Source organism: Zalophus californianus, chromosome 4 (assembly GCF_009762305.2).
Source record: "Zalophus californianus isolate mZalCal1 chromosome 4, mZalCal1.pri.v2, whole genome shotgun sequence".
Lineage (NCBI taxonomy): Eukaryota > Metazoa > Chordata > Mammalia > Carnivora > Otariidae > Zalophus > Zalophus californianus.
In genome coordinates this window covers 7,545,873-7,567,948 of record NC_045598.1, presented here as the reverse complement: position 1 = coordinate 7,567,948, position 22,076 = coordinate 7,545,873, and the positions used below count along the sequence as shown (strand labels likewise).

Below are 22,076 nucleotides of genomic sequence, written 5' to 3'. Positions count from 1 at the left end.
GCTCTCTTAACCAAATTCCACTTAGCAACTTGCTAAATTAACTTATGCTCTCTGTATTCCTAATATAAAAAAGGATGTCCATTTTGCACTGAGCATCCTAAACTAGTGGTATCTCATATGCCAGACAGTTTGTTTCTAAGAGTTGAGTATTGTGCTTATCAAGTATCAATAGTATTTGGTCCTGAACCTGTTTATACAGTTGTACTTATTATAATCATCTAATTTAATAAAGTATTAGGCAAATCCATGAAACATGAGGGCAAAAGGAATTTTTGTTTAGTGAGAAACAAAACTACGTTTAACTTAAAAAAAAAAAAAGAAGAAGATAGCGGGAGGGGAAGAATGAAGGGGGGTAAATCGGAGGGGGAGACGAACCATGAGAGATGATGGACTCTGAAAAACAAACTGAAGGTTCTAGAGGGGAGGGGGGTGGGGGGACGGGTTAGCCTGGTGATGGGTATTAAAGAGGGCACGTTCTGCGTGGAGCACTGGGTGTTTTGCACAAACAATGAATCATGGAACACTACATCAAAAACTAATGATGTAATGTATGGTGATTAACATAACAATAACAAAATTTTAAAGAAAACTACGTTTAACTTTATTTATTTATTTAGAGAGAGAGTGAGAGAGTGAGAGCGTGAGTGAGCAGGGGGAGGGTCAGAGAGAGAGAATCCCAAGCAGGCTTCTCGGTCAGCACAGAGTCAGACACAGGGCTTGATCTCATGACCCTGAGTTCGTGACCTGATCCAAAATGAAGAGTCAGATGCCCAACCGACTCTGGCAGCCAGGCACCCCAAGTTGAATGTTTTTAAAAGATGTGATAATGCTGAGTTAAAAACCACCTGTTAAGTTTGGGTATGATCAATGTAAAAAAAAAGGGGGGACAAATAATAAAATTTTAATGATAAATTATAAAAAGTTTAAAGGATTTTGCATTTAGATTCTTCATAGGTTTCTAGTTCTTGTTCCACCAAACTAAAAACCAGATGATGAATTATGGGCATGGTTTTGCAAGAAAGACAATCAGAAGTTCAATAAATGAGCCTACAATTTAAGGAAAGGCCTTGGTCCTACAGTAAGAGCTTGACAAATTAATGTACGTTTATATAGCTTAAATTAAAATGTTTAACGTGCGTATCTTTTTTATTATACTTGACTTTAGCCAACTTTTTTGATTAATTAACTCTAAACTTCTCCTGTGAAAGAAGCTGCTTCTAACAAAAGCCAAATTAATCTATAGCATCTGACTCGTAGCTGGGTATGAATCAAAGGACTTTTGAAGGTTACTCTAACGTAGGCAACCAGCATTTCAACCAAACATCATTGTTCTGTGTATTTTGCTAAGTATTCTAGGGAAATTTAAGATCTATTTCTCACAGTTGCCAAGAAAATATGGTGAATGCCACCTGAATATCTGCTATCAACGTCCAGCTGGAGAGAATACCATGTGGGCTTAATGTTGACTTCAGAGAAACAGGATTCTTCACGATCCTGCCCAGGAATAGATCGGGCAGGGCCAGAGCATGCTTCTTTACTTCTGCCACCCCTGCCCTACCGGCACACCCTCAGATTCCTTCCCTCTCTCTCACAGTGCCTGCAGCCCCACCTACAGGCAAAAAGCACACAGTTGCTTTTTTTCCCCTCTTTCTATGCAAAACTGTTAACACAAGGAAACAATGGAAAAAAATTAATCCGGGCCCAAACTTCTAATCCTGTTTCTGCTTTCTGTCTCCTTTTTCCTCTCCCTCTTTCCAACACAGATGTGAGCACATTTTTCAGGAACAGAGAGAGGTATACAGAAGTCCTCCTGTAATGCAAAGGCCACATCAGAACACACAGCCACCTCTGCTCCCCAGCCCTTGCCACATAAAGGAGTGGGGTCTGTGCACAGTGACATAACCCCTTTCCTGGGGACAGAAGGGGGCCCCAGGAGATTTATCTCCAGTCAGACATGGGAAAGCAGACTGGCTATGGACTTCATGCACTGTCATCACTTGATTATAAAATGGAATTTTAAGGGAAACTAATTTAAAATTTGAAATAAAATTCACTACTTATAGCAGACAACCTTGTTCAGAAGAGTTTATATATATTAACTTATCACCTTTATGAGTAAACGAAAATGAAAAGCAAACATTGAGACTCCTGGAGCCTCTGCTGGCAGCGGCCAAAGCTAAACACAAGACCGTTCGTTCGCTATGCCTGGGAGGGCATGTTTCCATGACACTTAGGACCAACAGACCTTTCTCCACAGCAACCCCTTCATAGGAAAACACTTAGCTCAGCAACAATTAATTTGTACTTTTAAACCCTTGGGTAGCATGCTGCATTTTCTTTTTCTGTTCTTGTCTCTCAGACTCTGTTACATCTACTCTGACTCCACAAAGGACAGAACATTTTCATTCTATACAGATAACTGATCCACATACACTGATCTCTATTTATTTATTTACTTTTGGAGAGCAGGGGGGCAGGGAGGAAAGGGATGTCTGAAGGGAGAAAGGAATTTGTTTCTGCACCTGAACAGCAGTCACTGGTGAACAAGGAATCTAACGGGGGAGCATCAACCCCCAGAGGGTGGACTCATTGGGCTGCGTAGGGGCCCTACCTGCTGGAGTTGTGGGAGGACTTCAGGTACTTGGCAGAGATAATATTTAGAGAGAGGATGGCATCAACCGCAGCCTCATCCACCTCAGCCTTATTCCTGATCCGGCCTACAAGGAAGAATAAAGAAACTAGGAGAGGGGTACACTTAAAAACACAAGGGAGATTCATTAAGCCAAAGACAGACTTTTAAACCCAGGTACCTTCAGGTGCTGGAAGGTCACGTGGCTCACCACTGAGTGGTCTCCCACAATCCGTGTCGCCTTCCACTTACTTCCCACATTTAGTTCACTGTGAAACCCGACTGACTCTGTTCAAAAAGTTTCTCATATTCATCTGAACTTTTATTTCTGATATCACTGCCTGCTCACAAAGATCATCCCCTTCCTGTCTGGAACACTGTGATGGCCACTGCACTGGCCTCCCGGCTGCTCACCTCTCCCCCTCTCCAATCCACCCCATGCTCACTTTACATAAACTTCTTAAGCCACTACCTTCATTATACCACTTTCTTGTTCAAAATCCTACAACCGTTTTCAAATTAACACTAGGGGAACCCTAGGGGATGTATGGCATAGAGGTCAAGAGCACAGCTTAGGGAGCTGGACTGCCTGGGTTCAAATCTCAGCTTCAACACTTTCTGGCTGTGAGGCTTAGGCATATTGCTCAACCTCTCTGAGTCTTGGTTTCCTCATCTGTGAGGTGGGATTAACAATTCTTCCCTCACATGATTGTTACAACCACGTTACATGTTTGTTATATTATCTTAAATAAACTAGTATTTCTGAGCATTCAGAAATGTACCTGTTACAGAGTAAGCACTACATAAATGTTCATTAAAAAAAAACCTTGAAAACCACTGCTCTAGACAGAAGAGTGTAAAATCTCCCTTTTAAGGGTTCTTAATCTAGTCCATAGATACTCAAAGGGTCTGTGTATAGAATTCAGGAGGTCCATGTGCTTAAATGGGAAAAAAAATTACAACTTTATTTTCATAAACCTCTGACTGAAATCTGGCATTTCCTTCAATTATGAAGGGAGGGGACAATCCACAGGAAAATCAGCAGTACCTGTGACTTTGTCCACAGCAGAAATCATGTAAGTTTTCATATCATACTAAGGTAAAACATCCTGACATTCCTTACACTCTGAATGACAGAAATCAGACCCACTGCTTCTTTAATGCATTTAATGCATTAATATAAATAACAGGTTTTTTTTAAGATTTTATTTATTTATTTGACAGAGAGAGATCACAGTAGGCAGACAGGCAGGCAGAGGGAGAGGGAGAAGCAGGCTCCCTGCTGAGCACGGAGCCCAATATGGGGCTCGATCCCAGGACCCTGGGATCATGACCTGAGCCGAAGGCAGACAGACACTTAACGGACTGAGCCACCCAGGCGCCCCTAGATAACAGTTTATATTATAAATCCGTTTAGTATTTGAGAAATTTCAGTACCATTAGTTCCCTTTGTAATCCTATGTACAGTTGACCCTTGAACAAGAGTGTTGTTGGGTGTGAAAGGCAAGGGTCCACATATACACAGATTTTTTTCTATAAATACATTCAGCATTGTAAACGTATTTTCTTTTTTTTTTTTTTTTGAGAGAGAGCGCACATGCGTGAGCTGAGGGGAGCAGAGGGAGAGAGAGAATCTTAAGCAGGCTCCAAGCCCAGCACACCCGACAAGGGGCTCAGTCTCCCGACCCTGAGATCGGGACCTGAGCCAAAATCAAGGGTCAGACACCTAACCAACTGAGTCACCCAGGTGTCCCCTTACAATTTCCCTAATAACATTTTCTTTTCTCTAGCTTACTTTAAGAATATAGTATATAACACATATAACATACAAAATATGTGTTAATTGACTAAGTTATTGGGAAGGCTCTGGTCAACAGTGGGCTGTTAGGAGTTAAGTTCTGGGGAGTCAAAGGTTAAAAGTGAATATTCAACTGTGCTTCTAACCTCATGTTGTGCAAGGGTCAACTGTACTTTATTTTCTACATTTAAAAAACATAGTTCTGAGGCTTCACCACTGTCAAAGGGGTTCATGGCAATAAAAGATTCAGAACCCTGCCTTAGACTCTAAAGCTTACATGGTTTAGTCAATTTTTTCTTTTCATCATGCAACCCTGGCCATGGGTTTCTAGCCATTTGCATGTTAGAGACGTTCCTGACTCTCTTGCTCAAGATGTTTCTGTGTGTGGAAAACAAAACAAAACAGATGAAAACGGATCCTTTTTGCTGTTAATTCTCAGCACAGATCTTTCTCACTTGCCCTTGCACTTACTCATCAAACTGTTTTGTTATTTTTTTTTAAAGTATATATATTTATTTAAGTACTCTCCACATCCAGGGTGGGGCTTGAACTCAGGACGTTGAGATGAAGAGTTGCATACTCCACCAACTGAGCCAGCCAGGCACCCCAAACTGTTTTAAACATCCATAGGTTGTCTCTTCAATGAAACTGCAAGCTCACAACGAGCAGAAACTTCTCTTATGCCCTCTCTGAGCCTCTAGCACAGAACCATTCGGTAACAGAGTAAAATAAAGGTTGGTTGAATAACATATCCCTAACGATGGGAGCTGAGAAACAAGAGCAGTTTCAAACTACACGTGTTCTCCACAGTCTCTGTTTTCCAGTACTCCTTCCCCACATTCCCCATGTTCCTCGAAAAAGCTTGGCTCCAACCTCAGCCTATGGAATGTACTCACCTACCACCAGCTCACGAACATCCTTCCAATGGAGTTCACTCCCCTTCTCGTGGATGATGGTCACTGTGATCCTTCGCTGGATGCCCTAGGTAACGGAGCAGGGTTGCAGTTTAGGTGGCACAATCTATGACTTCTGGACTATATGGTGTAGGGCTGGGCAAGGAGAGGTCTGGAGAGAGGGGGAAACGCCGCCCCACTGTTACTCTAAACAGAGGGATTTTAGGTCAGGGGATGAGGAAGAACCAGGTTCTGACATGGCTTTAAGAACAGATGACCAGATCGTATGACCCAGAATATGAGACCCTCAGCTCCTATGCCCACCTGGGTTATAAGCATTTTTTTTTTAAAGATTTTATTTTTAAGTAATCTCTACACCCAATGTGGGGCTTGAACTCATAACCCTGAGATCCAGAGTCACATACTCCACAGATTGAGCCAGCCAGGTGTGCCAGTCAAGCATTGTTGAGCACTGACTGAATCTACTTTTGATTTACAAAAGGGGGACCTACACTTCATGGCCAGATTTTTAGTCTACTGCAACTTCCATCCTCTATCTCCATTAAGAACTTTTAACTGTGAAAGCAGTTTCCAAACATGAAAACTGTATATAAAACAATAAAATTGTTTAAAATGACATGGGAGCTGCACAAATTATAATAATTGAATAAAACAAAGTCTTTTTCAAAATAGGTCATCTAAAATATATTTATATATATAAGCAAGGGTATAATATCAGCCAAGGTCTGAGGACGAAATTAAAAAACAAACATACAAAAAAAGAAAAAAAAAAAAAGGACAAGGTCTCTTCAATCCCCAAATCCACTTAAAATGAAGAGGAAAAGCAGAGAAAGAGAAAGAGCTCTGTGTCCATCCTTCCTAGGCCCTCTCTGGCTCCCTCGTTAGTACCTGATGGAGCAAAAACGTCCCCTGGCAGGGCAAGCCTGCTGTGTGGTCAACCACAGCTGGGATGTACCTATAAAAATAGAAATGCACAAGAAAGCAGTTAGATGGGATGCTTGTGCTGAGTGCCACCTCATCCACAAGGTCCTCCCTGTCGCTACATCCCCCATGGTCTCTGTTTCCTGTCTTCCTCGCCATCTGGGCACTTCATCACACACTCATTTGCATTTAATGAACCTTTTCACTTATCCACACCACATCACCCTCACTAGACCGAAGTGCTCACAGCACGGTAACATCCTTCAGCCCCATCCCATCCTCCTGCGTAACAGATACGCCATAAATAAATGTACAGCTGCAATAGGAGGTGTCAGGAGGGAAGAAAGGGATCGTTTCAGATTTTAGTAGTTTTTAAGAATCAGAAAGCAAGGAACTCAGTAGACACCATTACCACTGTAACTATGTGTCCCTCATAATGCAAGTTATAAACACATTATAGATCTCTCTACAGAAAGTACAATTTCTTAAAGCAACATCACTATTGACAATTAAATACAGGACTGATGCAGCCATACTCTCACACAGAGTAGGAACTCAAAAAATGTTCCAGGGAGCTGATCATGATGGCGGTACTCAGCATTATAAACAGAGGATCATCAGGGTAACATTTATTCCCTACCCCTTACATGAACTGATAAAGCCCCTTGCCTCTGTTTCGGAATGGGATCTTTTCTGTGTGTTTTTCCAAGAGCATTTTAGAGACAACTGTGAACAATTACATTCACCACTTACTCTAACACAGCTCACACAGAGAAAGTAAGCTGATGTTGATTATTTTTATCTAGGTCAACAATCCTCAACTGGGGGTGATCTGCAATGTCTGAAGACATTTGTGGTTGGCACACTGGAGGGCAGGTGCTACCGGCAACTTGTAGGTAGAGGACAGGGATGTGGCTCAATATCCTACAGGACAGCCCCCCATGACAAAGGGTTATCCAACCCAAAATAGTGCCAAGGCTGAGAAGCCCTGGTCTAAAGAATCATTCTGTCCCCAATCCTCTCACTGAGATTATTAAGGTTAAAGTCCTGACTATATTACATGCAATATGCTTCTGACTCCCTTTGCTTTGCTGCTGACAAAATCCACTCTGTTAAGTTTTCCTTCCTCATACAAAGTGCCAGTCTCCGTGTTCTTGGCTCTTGCTAATAAGAAGGCAAACTATTATTCTGGACAGTCACTTCTTTGACAAACATCTAATTCCAAAGAATAATACCAACACCACCAAAAATTCAATTCAAAACTGGAATTCAACAGTGACAATGATTCTTTAACCTGATAAGAGGAGACTCAAAATAACATTTTTTTTATTTTGAAAAACTTAGCCTTTGTTTAAAAATTTGGAAAGTTGGACTTACTCTCCTGTAGGCTCCAGTTCACTGATCTCAAACCAAACCAGAAGATCATACTTGCTCATGCTCTGGCCAAGGCTGGTTTTGCTCATGGTGTTTAACTTGGTGGCTGGAACTTTTAAAAGTTTTTAGAAAATATCAAAACATGGTCCAAGTCTACTTAGTAAAAGCATAAGCTCTTCAAGGACACACTTGGGAAAGGTAACAAGAGTCGGGGTGAGATTTCAATGTAGAAGACCCAGATAAACGTCACCATCAACAACATCAGTGCCTCTAAATTCAGAGAACTGGGAAAATGGAGAGTTGGTATCTTTCTCCCTCTCACCAAACAGTGTATCTAATAACAAGAAAATAGATTTTGTGCAGAGTAAATGTGCTCATAAAACCATTCAAAAACCTTCCTTAGACTCTCCTATTCTGTGGCATGTTGAGCATGGAAATGATGTGGGAGAGACAGTGTGGGCAGAGCCTCACACCTCACAGGGTCTCCTCAAAGCTGGAGTGCATGAGGGAAGACCCATGCTCCAGCCCAGTGGTTCCCAAACCTCCCTGCATATGGGATCTTTAAGCAAAGCCCAGGCAATTAAATGACAATCTCTATGGGTGGGACCCAGTCCTCTGAGAGGACTGAAACCCTTTCAGGTGATTCTAATGTGCCCATTCTCTGCTCAGAACCTGGGAGCACTGGAGTGAGAGTCCAGTGACTTGGGATCTACTACTATTCAACCGCTAACTACTAGGCGACTTTGGTTGAGTCACTTAATCTCTGGAAGTATGTCTCCTCATCTACAAAAAGTAAATTAGAATATTTAGCCTGCAATCTTGAAAAGGTATCGTGATGACCTACTGACATGACATATCTAAAGGGGCCTCATGACTCAAACAGTACTAGTCAAAGGTTAGCCTATTTGCACTATGCACTCCAGCTGAATTCCACGTGAGTTGGTGCTGCTAGTCAAGAAAAAATCAGTGTCACTGATTCTGGCAGTCATCTGAGGGCCAAAAAGCAAAATCTGAAGTATTAAAAACAAACAAACAAAAAAAAACCCAACCCACCTACTAGTAAAAATCTTTAAAATTAAAGAACCATTGCAGAGAATCCAAGTGAACAAACATAAGGAGATTCCACAACACCCCCCATCCCCCCGCTCCAGGGTGATGTGAAAGAGGCTCAAGTAGAGAAGGTGTGTCCTCACATCTCTCCAAAGGAAACGTATTCTTGCCAATGTGCTAGACCCTAGATCCGGTTCAAGCAGCAAACAGCAATGCCAGTATTTCCTACACTGAGAGCCAGGCTTTAGGCTAAGCCCCTGAGGATGGTTCTACACCTAAGGCAGAGCTAAGTCAGCTACTAACCATCTCGTTTGGGTGCCCTCTCACTCTGGCAGCCTGGCACTGGCAGAGAGAGAAAAGACGGCCCTGGGTCCGCCCCATCCTGGAAGGTGGCAACAGCGGAGGAAGCAAGTGCATTGGCGTGCTCAGAAAACGCGTCCAACACATGCACATTCACATAGTCAGCTATGAGAAATCGAACCAGTTCAATCTTTCTCTCATGGTCTGAAGGCAGGATGGAGAACAGGAGTACAGAGGTGGACAAGTACAGGGTAGGGGGGGAAGGTGGCAAGTGGGCAATGAGGAAAAAGGATGAAAATAAAGAAAAAGCAAAACAAGATGAATGAACATGCAAAATACATCTGATACGCAAAGAAATGCCCAGTCACCCAACAGTTAGAAGGAGTTACATATAAAGCAGAGAGATTTAGGAACAGGTATCGTGATGACCCACTGACACGAGGCATCTAAAGGGGCCTCATGACTCATACAGTACTAGTCAAATGATTCTGGCAGTCATCTGAGGGCCAAAAAGCAAAATCTGAAGTATTAAAAACAAACAAACAAAAAAACCCAACCCACCTACTAGTAAAAATCTTTAAAATTAAAGAACCATTGCTTATGGTTCTTTATGGAGCTTATCAAAATCTACAATAAGAAGACCAGAAAGTTGGCAGGGAAGGAGCCCTATCGTTTCTTACTTCTTATTTAAATCAGGAACCAAGAATTCCAGTTCCTGCTAGACACGGGAACATGGAAGGATACACGGGAGTGGAGCGGGCACGTAAAAATGATTTCTGTCTGAAAAGCCATCCGAATAAGAGCCCTGTCACCCAGAGAAGGGCTCACCTGGCTTGGAGAGCGGCATGGGCGGAGGGAAGAAGCGACGAGATGGCTGAGGTGGGCTGCAAAGGAAGGAAACAAAGTTCAAGGCTGAGAAAGGGTCTCATGTTGACATTAATGGCATGTTTAAATCCCCTCTAGAAACAGATCATTTGCACTTTCAGATAAGGCATAATATCAGACACCAGACATAATCCCACCTAGTCAAACTGAGGCTCAGATATTTTAATGAAAGTCCCCTGTGGGTCCTAGCTAATTAAGTGAAGTATGAGAAGTTTTCTGTCAACACTGACACTCTGCCATCACCCAAAAGGCCCCGTGGTTGCTCTCTTCACCAACTGTGATGTCTCCACTTACAGCTCATGCTTCCTGAAGTTCTGGGTAATGAGGAACAATTACACACAATCCTCATGTCTTATCACCTCACTTTCTATCCTGTTCAGTCTCTTCCTACAAGAGATGGTACTCCAGGTCAGCTGGGCAAAATTCAACGTGCTTTACCTACAGTTAGTGGTTCCATGGCTTAGAAAAAAGGTGGTGATGTTTCTAAAGAGGAAACATCAGGTAACAGAGAAAACTGTTCTTCAGTTATCTTAATCCCTTAAAAGATTTCTTCCTTCCCGACAAGTGGCAGTAAGAGTAACAAAAGCAACAACAAGAATCTTTGCTTATCTGGTTCAAACCTGTTAAGTTCCTGTCCTTGCAGATGAAGTGGGTGCTGCTGATAATGCCCAAAGACTTCAAATACTATCGGTTTGGTTTTGATATAGTCCACAAATGATTCAGTGACCTCCACTGCAATCTAATAAGGAATAAAGCCAAGCTAGATTAGGGAAAGATTTACGATAACAAACACACACGTTTGCTGCAATCAGAATTTTAGCACTTTTGAGTAGCCAGTATGAGCTGGGTATTTGACTCTGCAGGCCTCTCACACCAAGACAGGGGCTCCTCCCTGGCTTTCATTCTAAAGCAACTTTACCAAGCTCCAGGCCTTCAAGACCTTCCGTCACCTGCCCTACCTGCTGCCCTTCACACACTTACTGTTTTGGCACAATTTCACCTGCTGCTCCTCTTGCCTGCGCTTTGCTCCCCTGTGGTGCCTGAGGACTGAACCAGGGGACAGCTCTGCCTGGAAGGCCTGCCCCTGTCTCTGTGCCTCTAAGTTATTTCCATACTTCAAGGCCCAGATTTAATAGTAACAACAGTGAGAAAAACATGACTGTTGACCAGGCACCAGGTACAATACCAAGTTGGACCCACCTTTTCTTATTACACTATATGCTTCAGGAAGTTCCCCACCTCCTTTCTCCACCCAACATAACTTAAAAGTATCTTTATATTAATGGAAATAACCTTCCCTTCTTTCTACTCCCTTTGCATTTAAGGAATACCTTTCTGGATCGTGTGCTACTGCTGTTTAAATATTCATTTTATTTCCCCTAAGCTCTTCGGGGGCATGATCCTCTGTGATTCATCCTTACTCCCCAGACGTGTCAGGCACAGTCCTTGTGCACATTATCCCAATGAATATTTATCAGTTACGTGCATGCTTATATTCATGCAATGAAACGTAAAAAAGAAAAGTTTTGTGTTTGCTGTTCCATTTTCAGTGTTGTCCTTTCTGCTTGCACTTTAGAGAGTGGATATGGTTAGCAAGACAATGACAGTGTTTCATGTCGTGGTGAAGATCCTGGATACCAGAGCCACATTGCTCTGGGTTTAAACCCCATCTCCACCTCTTCCTAACTCTGTCCCCCTGGTAAGTGACTTTAACTGTTCTGTGCCTGTTATCTCAGCTATCACGTGGTGGTTATGAGGGTCTATAGTATAAAGGTAAGGATTAAATGAATGAAGACACAAAAAAGGCATTTGGAACAGTGACTGACACGAAATAAGCTCTAAAAGAATGTTAGCTATTGTGATGAGGATAATGACTTTGAACAGAGTTTGGGTGACCCTTCCTAGAAGAGACGGAAGGCCAGTTGTCTTATTCCACAAATGAGAGCTGTAAGGGGCACTCATGGATTCATCATACTATCAGCAGAAACGAAAAGAGACTGAATCTTAATTTAGCTACAAAAGATAATTTTAATTTTTTCTACAACTGAGCAATCTAAGTATCTTATAAAGGACAATACATTAACTTTAACAAAACTCATATTAAATGCACTTATTTTTCTAGGATGGAAACACTAAAAACAACTCCCTACATTCAAACTGATGGAACATTTTATTGGCAGCCCAACCCCCACACACTCATGGGGCCCATTGTAACTCCGAGAAGGCTGGCCGCTCAGTCCACTGAGGATTACCTCACCGCTCTGGCCACTCCCTCCATTGTCTATTCTCAGCACAAAGCAGCTTGGATAATCCTCCTTCCAGGGCTGAGAAAGCCAAAGGCCGCCCACACAGGATGAATGCCTAACACTGGCCTCTCAGACAGCCCCCAGACCTGCAATGCGTTTGGCAAAAACGTCCATGTCACTTACATTCTGCACGTGATAAAAGCCCAGAGGACTTCCTCTGCCATTGTTTTTGAGGGGTTCAGTGGAGAATGCTTCGTCATGGCGATGCAAAAAGCTTAATTAAAAAAATAAGACACATGAACTTCGCATTACACAATTTCATCAAGATCTGTGTTTTAAGAACCTGACTTGGAGGGGTGCTTGGTGGCTTAGTCGGTTAAAACGTCCGACTCTTGATTTCAGCTCAGGTCATGATCTCGGGGTCATGAGACGGAGCCCCGAGCTGGGCAGGGAGTCTGCTTAAGATTCTCTCTTTCTCTCCTTCTGCCCCCTCCGACCACCCTGCTTAAAAAAACAAACAAACAAACAAACAAACAAAAAAAAACCTGACTTGGATTCTATGGAAAAAAGCAGTCTACTTAAGCACAGTCTTTAACTGAATCAAGTAATTTGTAGTTCCTTGTAATATACATTTTCCATTATCACTCAAACAGCATTTTAGATTTTATTTCAAAAATGACTGAAAGATAACTGACCCTGACCACTTAGCTATGTGGACACAGATGCAAGAGTATCTCAGAGAGCATCAAGAGTGAATTCAGTGAATTCCTGTTTCTTTGTAGGACATTTTTCACTGAGAATAAAAATTATGAAATCATTTTGTGCAGAAAAGATCTGGCAGATTCAAGCTTCCATAAGGCAGTACTAAAGCCTGTTAGTGTTCTTGCCTAGGAGAGTCTCTGACGACCTGTAAAGATTAGATTTAAATGTCACCTCTTCCAGGAAGTCTTCCCTAACTCACCCAAACAGTTGTGTCTTCCCACAGCACTAGGGACCCATTTCTCTTCAATAGCAATGGTTTCACTCTTTGTAATAATGTATTTATATGCCTGTCTCCCCGAAAGACAGCGAGTATCTCCTATAGTGCTCCAGATATAGAAGATACTTCTGAAATACTTGTGAAGCAACAAACTATGTTTATTTATTCTCACAGATAGTTTTTACTACTCGCTCCCTCCCTATTAGTCTGAAATAAACAGAAGTAGAAAATTAAAGAATGCTGAATACAAAGATTTACTCCCAGACAGAAATATCCATCAGAAGGACACCCCACACCCCACAAGAGAAAAGGGGGAAAAAGGGAATACTTTGCATAGGGTAGAGAAACCAGGATTATGAACTGCCCTGTCTTCCGAATCAGTTCACTGAGTGTGAGGACGGCGTGTGCTGTCGTCCCACGTTCCCCACCCCAGACACCACCCGTTACCCGCACCGAAGCAGTCTGGACTACACGCACCTTCGTCTATTTGCTTTCTTTCCTCTCGTTCTTCTTACCCGCCACCCCCTCCATTTTTTTTTTTTTTTTAAGATTTTATTTATTTGAGAGAGGGAGCGAGCTCATGAGAAAGCACGAGTGGAGGGGAGGGGCAGAGGGAGAGGGAGAGGGAGAAGCAGACTCCCCACTGAGCAGGGAACCCGACTCCGGGCTCGATCCCAGGACCCTGAGACCACGACCCGAGCCAAAGGCAGACGTTCAACCGACGGAGCCACCCAGGTGCCCCTCTCCTTCTTTTATTTCTTACTCTTTTTTTTCCTCTCCAGACCATAAGCTGTATATGCCAGGGCATTACTTGATTTGTGATCTACACTCCTCCCATGCTCTGCTTAGAGCAGGTACAAATATCCTGGGGTTCCACACTGGTGATGCATGAAATCATTCGTACTGCCCGACAGCTGTGTCTTCTCTGTACAGTATAGGCCAGATGAGAGTTTGTAAAAGCTCAAGAAGAATCTGGCCCTTCTTTATATATGAGTCAACATTCCGTCTTCTCCACAGCTGACACCAGGTGGAGATGCTGCTCTCTTGCTGGAGATTTTAGGACAAAAGATTAACATAACATTACTGGCATTTCACATGCCAGTTAACCAAGTAGGTCTTTTCCATAAAATATTTCAGTTGCAGGGCGCCTGGGTGGCTCGGTCGGTTAAGCCTTTGGCTCAGGTAATGATCTTGAGGTCCTGGGATTGAGCCCCAGGTTAGGCTCGCTGCTCAGCGGGGAGTCTGCTTCTTCCCTTCCCTCTGCCCCTCCCCCCTGCTCATTCCCTCTCTCTCCAATAAATACAATCTTTAAAAAAATACTTCAGTTGCCTAACTGGTATAATAATGAAAGCTCAAAGCAACTGGATCATCTAGCCAACTCCACCCCCCACGTTAACTTAGGGCTGCTAGTGAAAACACACTGAATGGGCAAAATCAACACTGGATAGATAATACTTCAACAACAATTGTGAGTTACAGCAAATGATATTAGTGGCTTACTATGCAGTAATCACATTTGATTCGGGACTTGGCTAAAATCTCCATAAAGGCAGTGCTTTGTCAACTGTATTAGGACCCCTAGAAGGCAGAGAGGCACATTCTGAGGGAGAGGGATGGCAGAACTCTAGAGCAACCTCCTGGTGGCGCCAGGGGCCAACTGCAGACTTCAGGAAGGAGGCGCGTGAGACAGCACTCTCTTGTACTGTGGCCCTTCATAAGTACTGAAGAGATACACTGATGTCTGGAGGTATTAAAACTTAAGACTGTCAATAAAAGTGTTTTCCAAGGGCGCCTGGGTGGCTCAGTTGGTTAAGCGACTGCCTTCGGCTCAGGTCATGACCCCAGGCTCCTGGGATCGAGTCCCGCGTTGGGCTCCCTGTTCAGCAGGGAGTCTGCTTCTGCCTCTGACCCTACCCCCCTCTCATGCTCTCTCTATCTCATTCTCTCTCTCAAATAAATAAATAAAAATCTTTAATAAAAAAAGTGTTTTCCAAGGGGGGGTCATGAGAAGAAAAACTCCAGAGTTCCAGAGGGTTATAGGATAGAAAGAGCTTGTAAGTGGCTAAGGAATGAAACCTGTCACATCTTTTCTACATACTATTCTTCAGTTGACGTGGAATTTTACTCTAATTTATTTGTTTTTATCCCCCAAGTATTGAACAGGCATAACTGGTAGCTGGATAATTCATGGCCTTCAGACTTGTTTATTAGTAAGCTATTTCCCCATGAAGAGCATTAAAAAGATGAATAAACAGGCTTATCTACCTCAGATCCTATATTTCCAGCAGAGGGGGACAGGCCACAGTGTCCAGATACACAAGATACTCCTGAAATATCTATGTGGTCAAAATGGCAATACCAGACTGCTTCCTGTTGCTTTTTCGGCAGAGATAATAAAGAAATGCAAATGCTCGGTAAAGCAGCTGACAAAGACCAACTTACACCAAATTACTCCCTATATAAACCTCTTAGCAGGATGCATGGTCACACTCCTCCCCACAGCGAATTCTATTTCATACCATTTTAGGTTTCTGGTTCTTATTCCCCCCTAGAGTGAAGAAAGCTGTTTTATTTCAGAAACTGGTGGTAGTTTCCCTCTCGAGAGTGTTAACACCTCATATGTGTAAAGTAAAGCACCGGGTGGTGCACAAAGGATGTCACCTGGGTCAACAGCTAGGTAGGCAGGCAGAGGGGGGCTTACTTGAACTGACAGAAGATATCTGCATACTCGGGGAGGATCCCACTGGCCTGTAGCACAGTTACTCGGAAAGTGAAGGCACTGCCCAGTTTCAGGTGGTTGCCGATCTCTTCAGAAAACCCTTCCATGACCATCTTACCATCCAGCAAAGTGCCTGACTTCAACTCTAAAGAGGGTCAAATGAACACACATATGGTTCAAATATGGCACAGAACACCTTTCAAAGAGGAGAGAGGAGGGCATTCTTTCCATTCCTAGTCGATGAAAGCAACTATCTCCCTTGACAGTGGTCAATATTTTGCCCTCTTTGAGAATGTCCCCAGTCTCCCCAGTCACAGTAAACTCTGTCTACGTACCCAAGTCATTCATTCGACTGATTTCTTCTGGAGGAGTGATGACCTCAGAACTCTGACCCTGCCCTTCCACAATCCTCAGTTCCTCCAAGGACAGACCAGAACGAGTCATTGCAACTGAAGAAAAGTCATTCTGAAAACAAGGCAGGAACAGGTAGATGATCAAGTAGCACAACAGCATATTTCCCCCAATCTCCTTACTTAATGTCTATTTGCCCAACAAGCAACAGTGACTGGAAAATTATGTGGATTAAGAGCTGCCTGAGAAAGGGCAATACAATAAAATATAAGTAAGGACCTTTACCTCTGTAATTGTTAGACATGCCCTGTGTTCTATGGAACAAGCCCGTAGTTACCTGTCTTTTGTAGTTCTAGGTAGAAGAATTGTTTCCTAGTGAACGTTCTCCTTATAAACCTGTCTTCTACTTTCTCCTTCTATGAGTTTTTCTCTCCCTGTAAGGCTTCTCACCTGATTAAAGTACTCGTTGTCAAAAGATATTTTAGCTGTTCCTGATTGTCGAATTCCGGAACCATAATCAGGAGCTTCTTCATCCGCTAGAAAACAACAACAAAAAAGAGAAGGATCAAATGAGACTACATACGGGCCAGACGAATGGCTCCTGTTGGATTATGAAATAAACAGGAAAGTAGTGGAGTCTTCCGGTTCAAGGACTTTAGTAAAAGGAGATGCTAAACAACCTTTTGCTTCAGAAAGGAAAAGCCGGAAGCAGCAAAGTCACAGGGGCTGCTCCCAACTCTACTCAGGTGTATTTACCACCCTGCTCAGCTCAAATGAGACTAGTTAATAAAGAATTGGTTTTATTCTTGCTATTGTTCAAATGTATACCTAGAAACACTGATCCTTCACTTGGCAAGATGATGCTCAATACCACCCAACAAATATTTGAAGGTACTCAACTGTACCTGCACAAACTTTCATAAACTCAACCCTGGTGACCGTGCCACAGATTTCCACAGGGAAAAGCTGAGAGGTCACTCCATACCGTATGGCATTTGGAAATTAAAAGAGAAAATTTATAGGAAATGGCCACATTCTTTCCTCAGAATGTAGGCTGGATCATGGAGAAGTGTAAAATATCAAAATCTTGATCCATAAACAAAACAGTAAAGGACAGAAATGTCTGGCACAAGTACCGTGAGAGAAAATTAAGCAAGAAAAAGTCCTGAATATCCTTTGTTACTTCTGAAGCAGTTTTATAAACGACTTTCATAAGAGTTGTTCTTTATGTCAAAGGAAATCTCTTCATCCCATTACTCCAAAATAGCTGTGGCCCAGACTAAACAGAATCTATTTATGATAGTGGGGAATAATAACTAAAAGGAAGCAATAAAAGCTTTCTCCACGACAGACAAGCCATCATGCAACTGAAGTGTGGCCCATACAGAACTGGCCTGCTTTGTCTCTAGGCAAAGAATCCAAAGCTCTCACCCGGAAGAGGGTCACCTACCTGCAATGGCCTGCACAGCCACACGTAGAAATCCCCGCACTTCACCTTTCTCACTGACAATGGCCACCCTATGAATCAGGGGCACAGGATACAGCAGGTTGCTCAGGTAAACAAATGCCCTAGAGACAGAAACCGGGAGACAAACATCTGAGCACCCCGCAGACAGAGAAGCTGGCTTTCAGATTTCCCGAGAATACCTTCAGGGCTTCTGGGCCCTGTCTTAAGGCCACCTTTCTGTTCTGCACTACCAGACTGCTTCCTGTTGCTTTCTTGGCAGAGACAATACAGAAAGAAATGCAAATGCTTGGTAAAGCAGTCGACAAAGACCAACTTACACCAAATTACTCCCTATAAAAATGACCAGTTAAAAAACAAAATGACTAGTGTAGGTAGAAGAGTAACAATTGGAAATAGACTTTCAAGATGACTGTCCTATGGATACCGCTAAGGGTGGAGAAAACGGAACCCACTAAAGAACTTAACCTTTTAACATAATGGCGTTTTATTTCTGCCAAGAGATAAAGCAGAAATCAGGAGACAAAAAAGGCAGGAGATGTGCCTGAAATACAGTTAATAACTCTAAAATAGATTTCAAGTCACAGCATTATGGAAATGCTCTAGGAAATAACTATTATTTTCAGGCAAGTGACTGACACATACGAGCAGAGAGGCTTTGCAGCCAGAAGTTTCTGAGTAGCAAGCTTATAGGAGACTCTGGCTGGACACAGAGACAAATATCCAGGGAGAAAAAGATAGCTCATCCCTAAAGGACTGCTTTTGTTCCTGGAGTCCAAAACTTAACTCAGAAATGGAAACACAAAAGGGAAGTTACAGACCTAATATCGTCTATTTCAAACAAACTAGCAGAGTCCCATCACATTTGTACTCTTTTTACTTCTTTCATTATTTTGTATGTATTAATTTTTTTTAACTATAAAAAGGTGATCACCAAGCTTAGGTATGTTCATTTCAGTTAGTGGATGTGATATAGAATCTAGTTCCTACTGTTACTCTTGTCTTCCCACTGGGTATATGCTGATCTTTGAACACAAGGCAAGACAAAAAGTAAACATCTGCACCAAGAAATCAAACATAACTGAACGTGACACATATGCCTGTCTGCTGCTTTTCCTGTTCTGAATCTACATTAGAACAAAGAGAAACGGGAAGATGGAGTGGATTTGTGGGATTTCAACTCAAAGTAATGAAAAAAATACTGAAAACAGACAAAATACACCACAGAGAAACAAGTTAATAAAACTTTAAGAGCATAAATGAAATGTGAATGAAAAGTATAACAAAAATAACTGTAAGTAAAACACTGAGTCAGATCAAATGAAGTCTACTTCCCTTTCAGTCTGCTCCAAAGGTGGGGAAGGAAATGCTAAGAAACAGAGGGTTAAAGCTTTGTTGTGTAAAAATTAAAAAATGAAAAGTCTTCTAAAAAGGATTACAAACAAGACTCTCAAAAATCAGCTACTGTGACAGAGTTTAAGGACTAAGAATTTGGCATATGGTACCAAACAGACTGCTTCACTTCCCAAGTCAGCACCATACAGACCACCTTTGTCTCTTAATGGTATTCCAGCCACACGTGCTCACTTTCAATGCCTCGCCATTACAGAGTCACAGCACATACCTGTCCCCTGCGTAGAGTCCTCCCTGAACTCTACTACCCACCTCACACCTTTGATTTCATATCTGCAGGTCTTATTCTGAACACTCTCATGACAGGCTCCCCCAGTGTTAAGTGATCTCAGCAACACACATGATTCCATCATTGCTATGATTTTCATTTATGTGGCTGTTTAATTTGTCTGTCTCACCCACCAGACTGCAAACCCGTGAGAGCAGGAATCATGTCTGATTTTGCCTGCCACTGTCTACAGAGGGTCTGGCATATTTATTGAGTAAATACACTCAACATTCAATCAACATGATTGAGCATCTATGTACATAAGTGAATAGAAAATGACTTGTCCTCTATCTTTAAGTAGAAGTGGAACATTTTCCAGAAAAATGGGTTACAACAGAGGTAGAGAAGCAAAGCCATCCAACTTTATATACTAGGTTGATTTTTCTAAGATAATACTCAAGATGGATATTAACTATAGAGAACATGTTTAGGTTCCTAACTATACTTAATGTGTATAGTTGTTTTTATACTTACACCAGGAACGCCTGTTTCTGATTTTCAAAAAAGCTTCCCACTTGAAGGCACTGCATATCATGTTCACACACGCATTACAACAAAGTACTGTTTGACCACACATTAAAGACAAGAATCTCCTTGCCACCTATGGCAATGGTTATTCCAAAGGTGAAAGGACAGAAAGTATTCTTGTGTATTTCCCGTCTTAGAAAAGAGACTTCTCTGATTCTCTGGCTACGCAACTGCACGGTCACTAGCCAGCTCTCCCTGTCCTATTATCAGAAGACGACAGCCTTAGCCCAAAGTCAATGCTGTAGAAGTTCTCCTCTGAAGTTTTTTGAGCTGGAATTTTTATAAATGCTCTGCATTCTTGAGAGTCCTTATACTTTGACCTAGCAGACTGAAGGAGAACAGGAATGAGAGAGGGAAAGATGTAAAGGGTATGTTAGCATAAGTTCTGTGAAGTTACATCAAAAAGGGAAACAAATTTGGTCAACATAAAGATAAGACAAATCAGCCTAATTATGGTTCTAGTTACAGAACACAATGTCGGTTCAGACTCAGATGTCAGGATAACCATCTTTTGCCCCCTTTTAACCCAGAAGACTAGCTTAAATATTTTACATTTCATCCAAAATTATGATGGATGGTTCATAACATCCCAGCATGCCATAAGAGAATAGCTAAAGGGACAAGCTCTTTTCATTTTCATATAAAAATTCACCAGAGGCAGCCAAGGCCAAGAAACAAAACCTACAAATGGAATTTCACAAGAAACTGGAAAATTTTACAAGTGAATTGTATTTGCAATTATGCGCCAATATGGGAAATCCAATCCTGCCAATCACAAAAACAGGAAAGAAGTTACTTCTCTTACACATACAATGACCACTACATATCTGGGTGATGTTGCAGAGTTATCAATTTCGATTGTAGATGAGAAATGTAGTCAAGGGCGAAAAGTAAAGAGCTATCCTTCATTTTACTGATGGCCATGATTTCACCTCCTCCACTAACCTCTTCATCGCAAGTTAAAGTTAAGTTTTGGAACCTGAGAAGCCGAACATATGGAAATTACTTGAAAATCAAAGCAGAGCTGATTGCTTTATACCTACACTTAATCTGATATGATTAAAATGAATAAAACAACAGAGAAAATAATGCATGTATCTTAAGCCAGTGAATGTCCATATTAAGTGGGATTCTGACTTAAGTTCTCCATACAAATGACTCAAAATACAAATGCTTTGGAGAACTCTTAACCAGGATATTCACTTTGCTAGTGTGGATGACAGAATCTGAAAGATAAAAAAGATCTTTAAGGCTCTCTGCTTTCCTACCTAACTCCTCATTTATACTTGAGAACCCAACAGGCCTCAGTTTCAGTTGAGCTGACGTTAGGCCTCAGACATCTCTTAGGGTCAGTGTTCTTCCCGATGTGCCATGTAAGATGAAACTACATAGTCCTCCCCGTGCAATGGTGCATAACACAGACGAGCAGCATTAGAAGCTGCGCAACTGGCACCAGGACCAAGCAGTTTATGAACAGAAACTTGGTTCTAACTTCCAACCCTTTTAGAACACACAGCCATAAAATAAGAAAAAGCACTATGGTCCCATTATTTGTACATAGAACTACTGTTCTCAGTTTTAATATAAATCAGCTTCTCTGAAATTCTAAGCATCTATTCCTGGCAATACACCAACAGAAAACAATATTCATGGCTGCACAATCCCTTAATGTTTATTCATAGAAAAACTGAAGAGATGTCCCTCCGGTATCACAGAACCCCGAGACTGTATAATATTAAATTACAATCCATGGTCATAATTGAGGCTTTCATGTCTACCAGAGATCTTGCCTTTCCCTCTTTCCACCACAGTAACTGTATGCTACAGTAGTTATTTAATCCTTGCCAGGTGACCAACATCACACCATGAGCTCAGTGCTAGAACTTTACCTCCCTACCGGGTCAGGATACTTGCCACGCTTTAATTTTTAGAGAACTGGTGTTTATCCGTTTAACACTGGCATAATTCCCTCTTTTTAAAGGACTCAGCAATATGTGGTTCTAATGCACCGTTAAGATCCAATTTCATACCTTAAAACCTGGACACACTTTTTGTTAATGCAGCACGTGCTGCACTGTTGAATTTGTAATAAAATTACTTCAGCATGAAGACTGGGTGTAGACAAAGACCCCAGTCCAAGGAGTGTGCACATGAGAGCTCTGCATCACTGACAGATGGAGTCAGAGACAAGGCCTGTTTGGAAAACCAAACTTAACACAAAGCAGTTTCATGTAGT

At 42.1% G+C, this 22,076-nt stretch overlaps 1 protein-coding gene across 1 annotated transcript in view; it reads right to left on the bottom strand.

Annotated features, from left to right (window-relative positions):
* KIF1B (kinesin family member 1B) overlaps nt 1-22,076 on the bottom strand; it is a 141,267-nt gene that overhangs the window by 16,659 nt on the left and 102,532 nt on the right. The window contains 11 exon segments of the mRNA XM_035726999.1: nt 2,612-2,717; nt 5,324-5,408; nt 6,230-6,296; nt 7,640-7,748; nt 9,815-9,870; nt 10,492-10,610; nt 12,301-12,391; nt 15,798-15,960; nt 16,151-16,280; nt 16,617-16,702; nt 17,617-17,735. Coding sequence (XP_035582892.1) covers nt 2,612-2,717; nt 5,324-5,408; nt 6,230-6,296; nt 7,640-7,748; nt 9,815-9,870; nt 10,492-10,610; nt 12,301-12,391; nt 15,798-15,960; nt 16,151-16,280; nt 16,617-16,702; nt 17,617-17,735 — 1,131 coding nt within the window.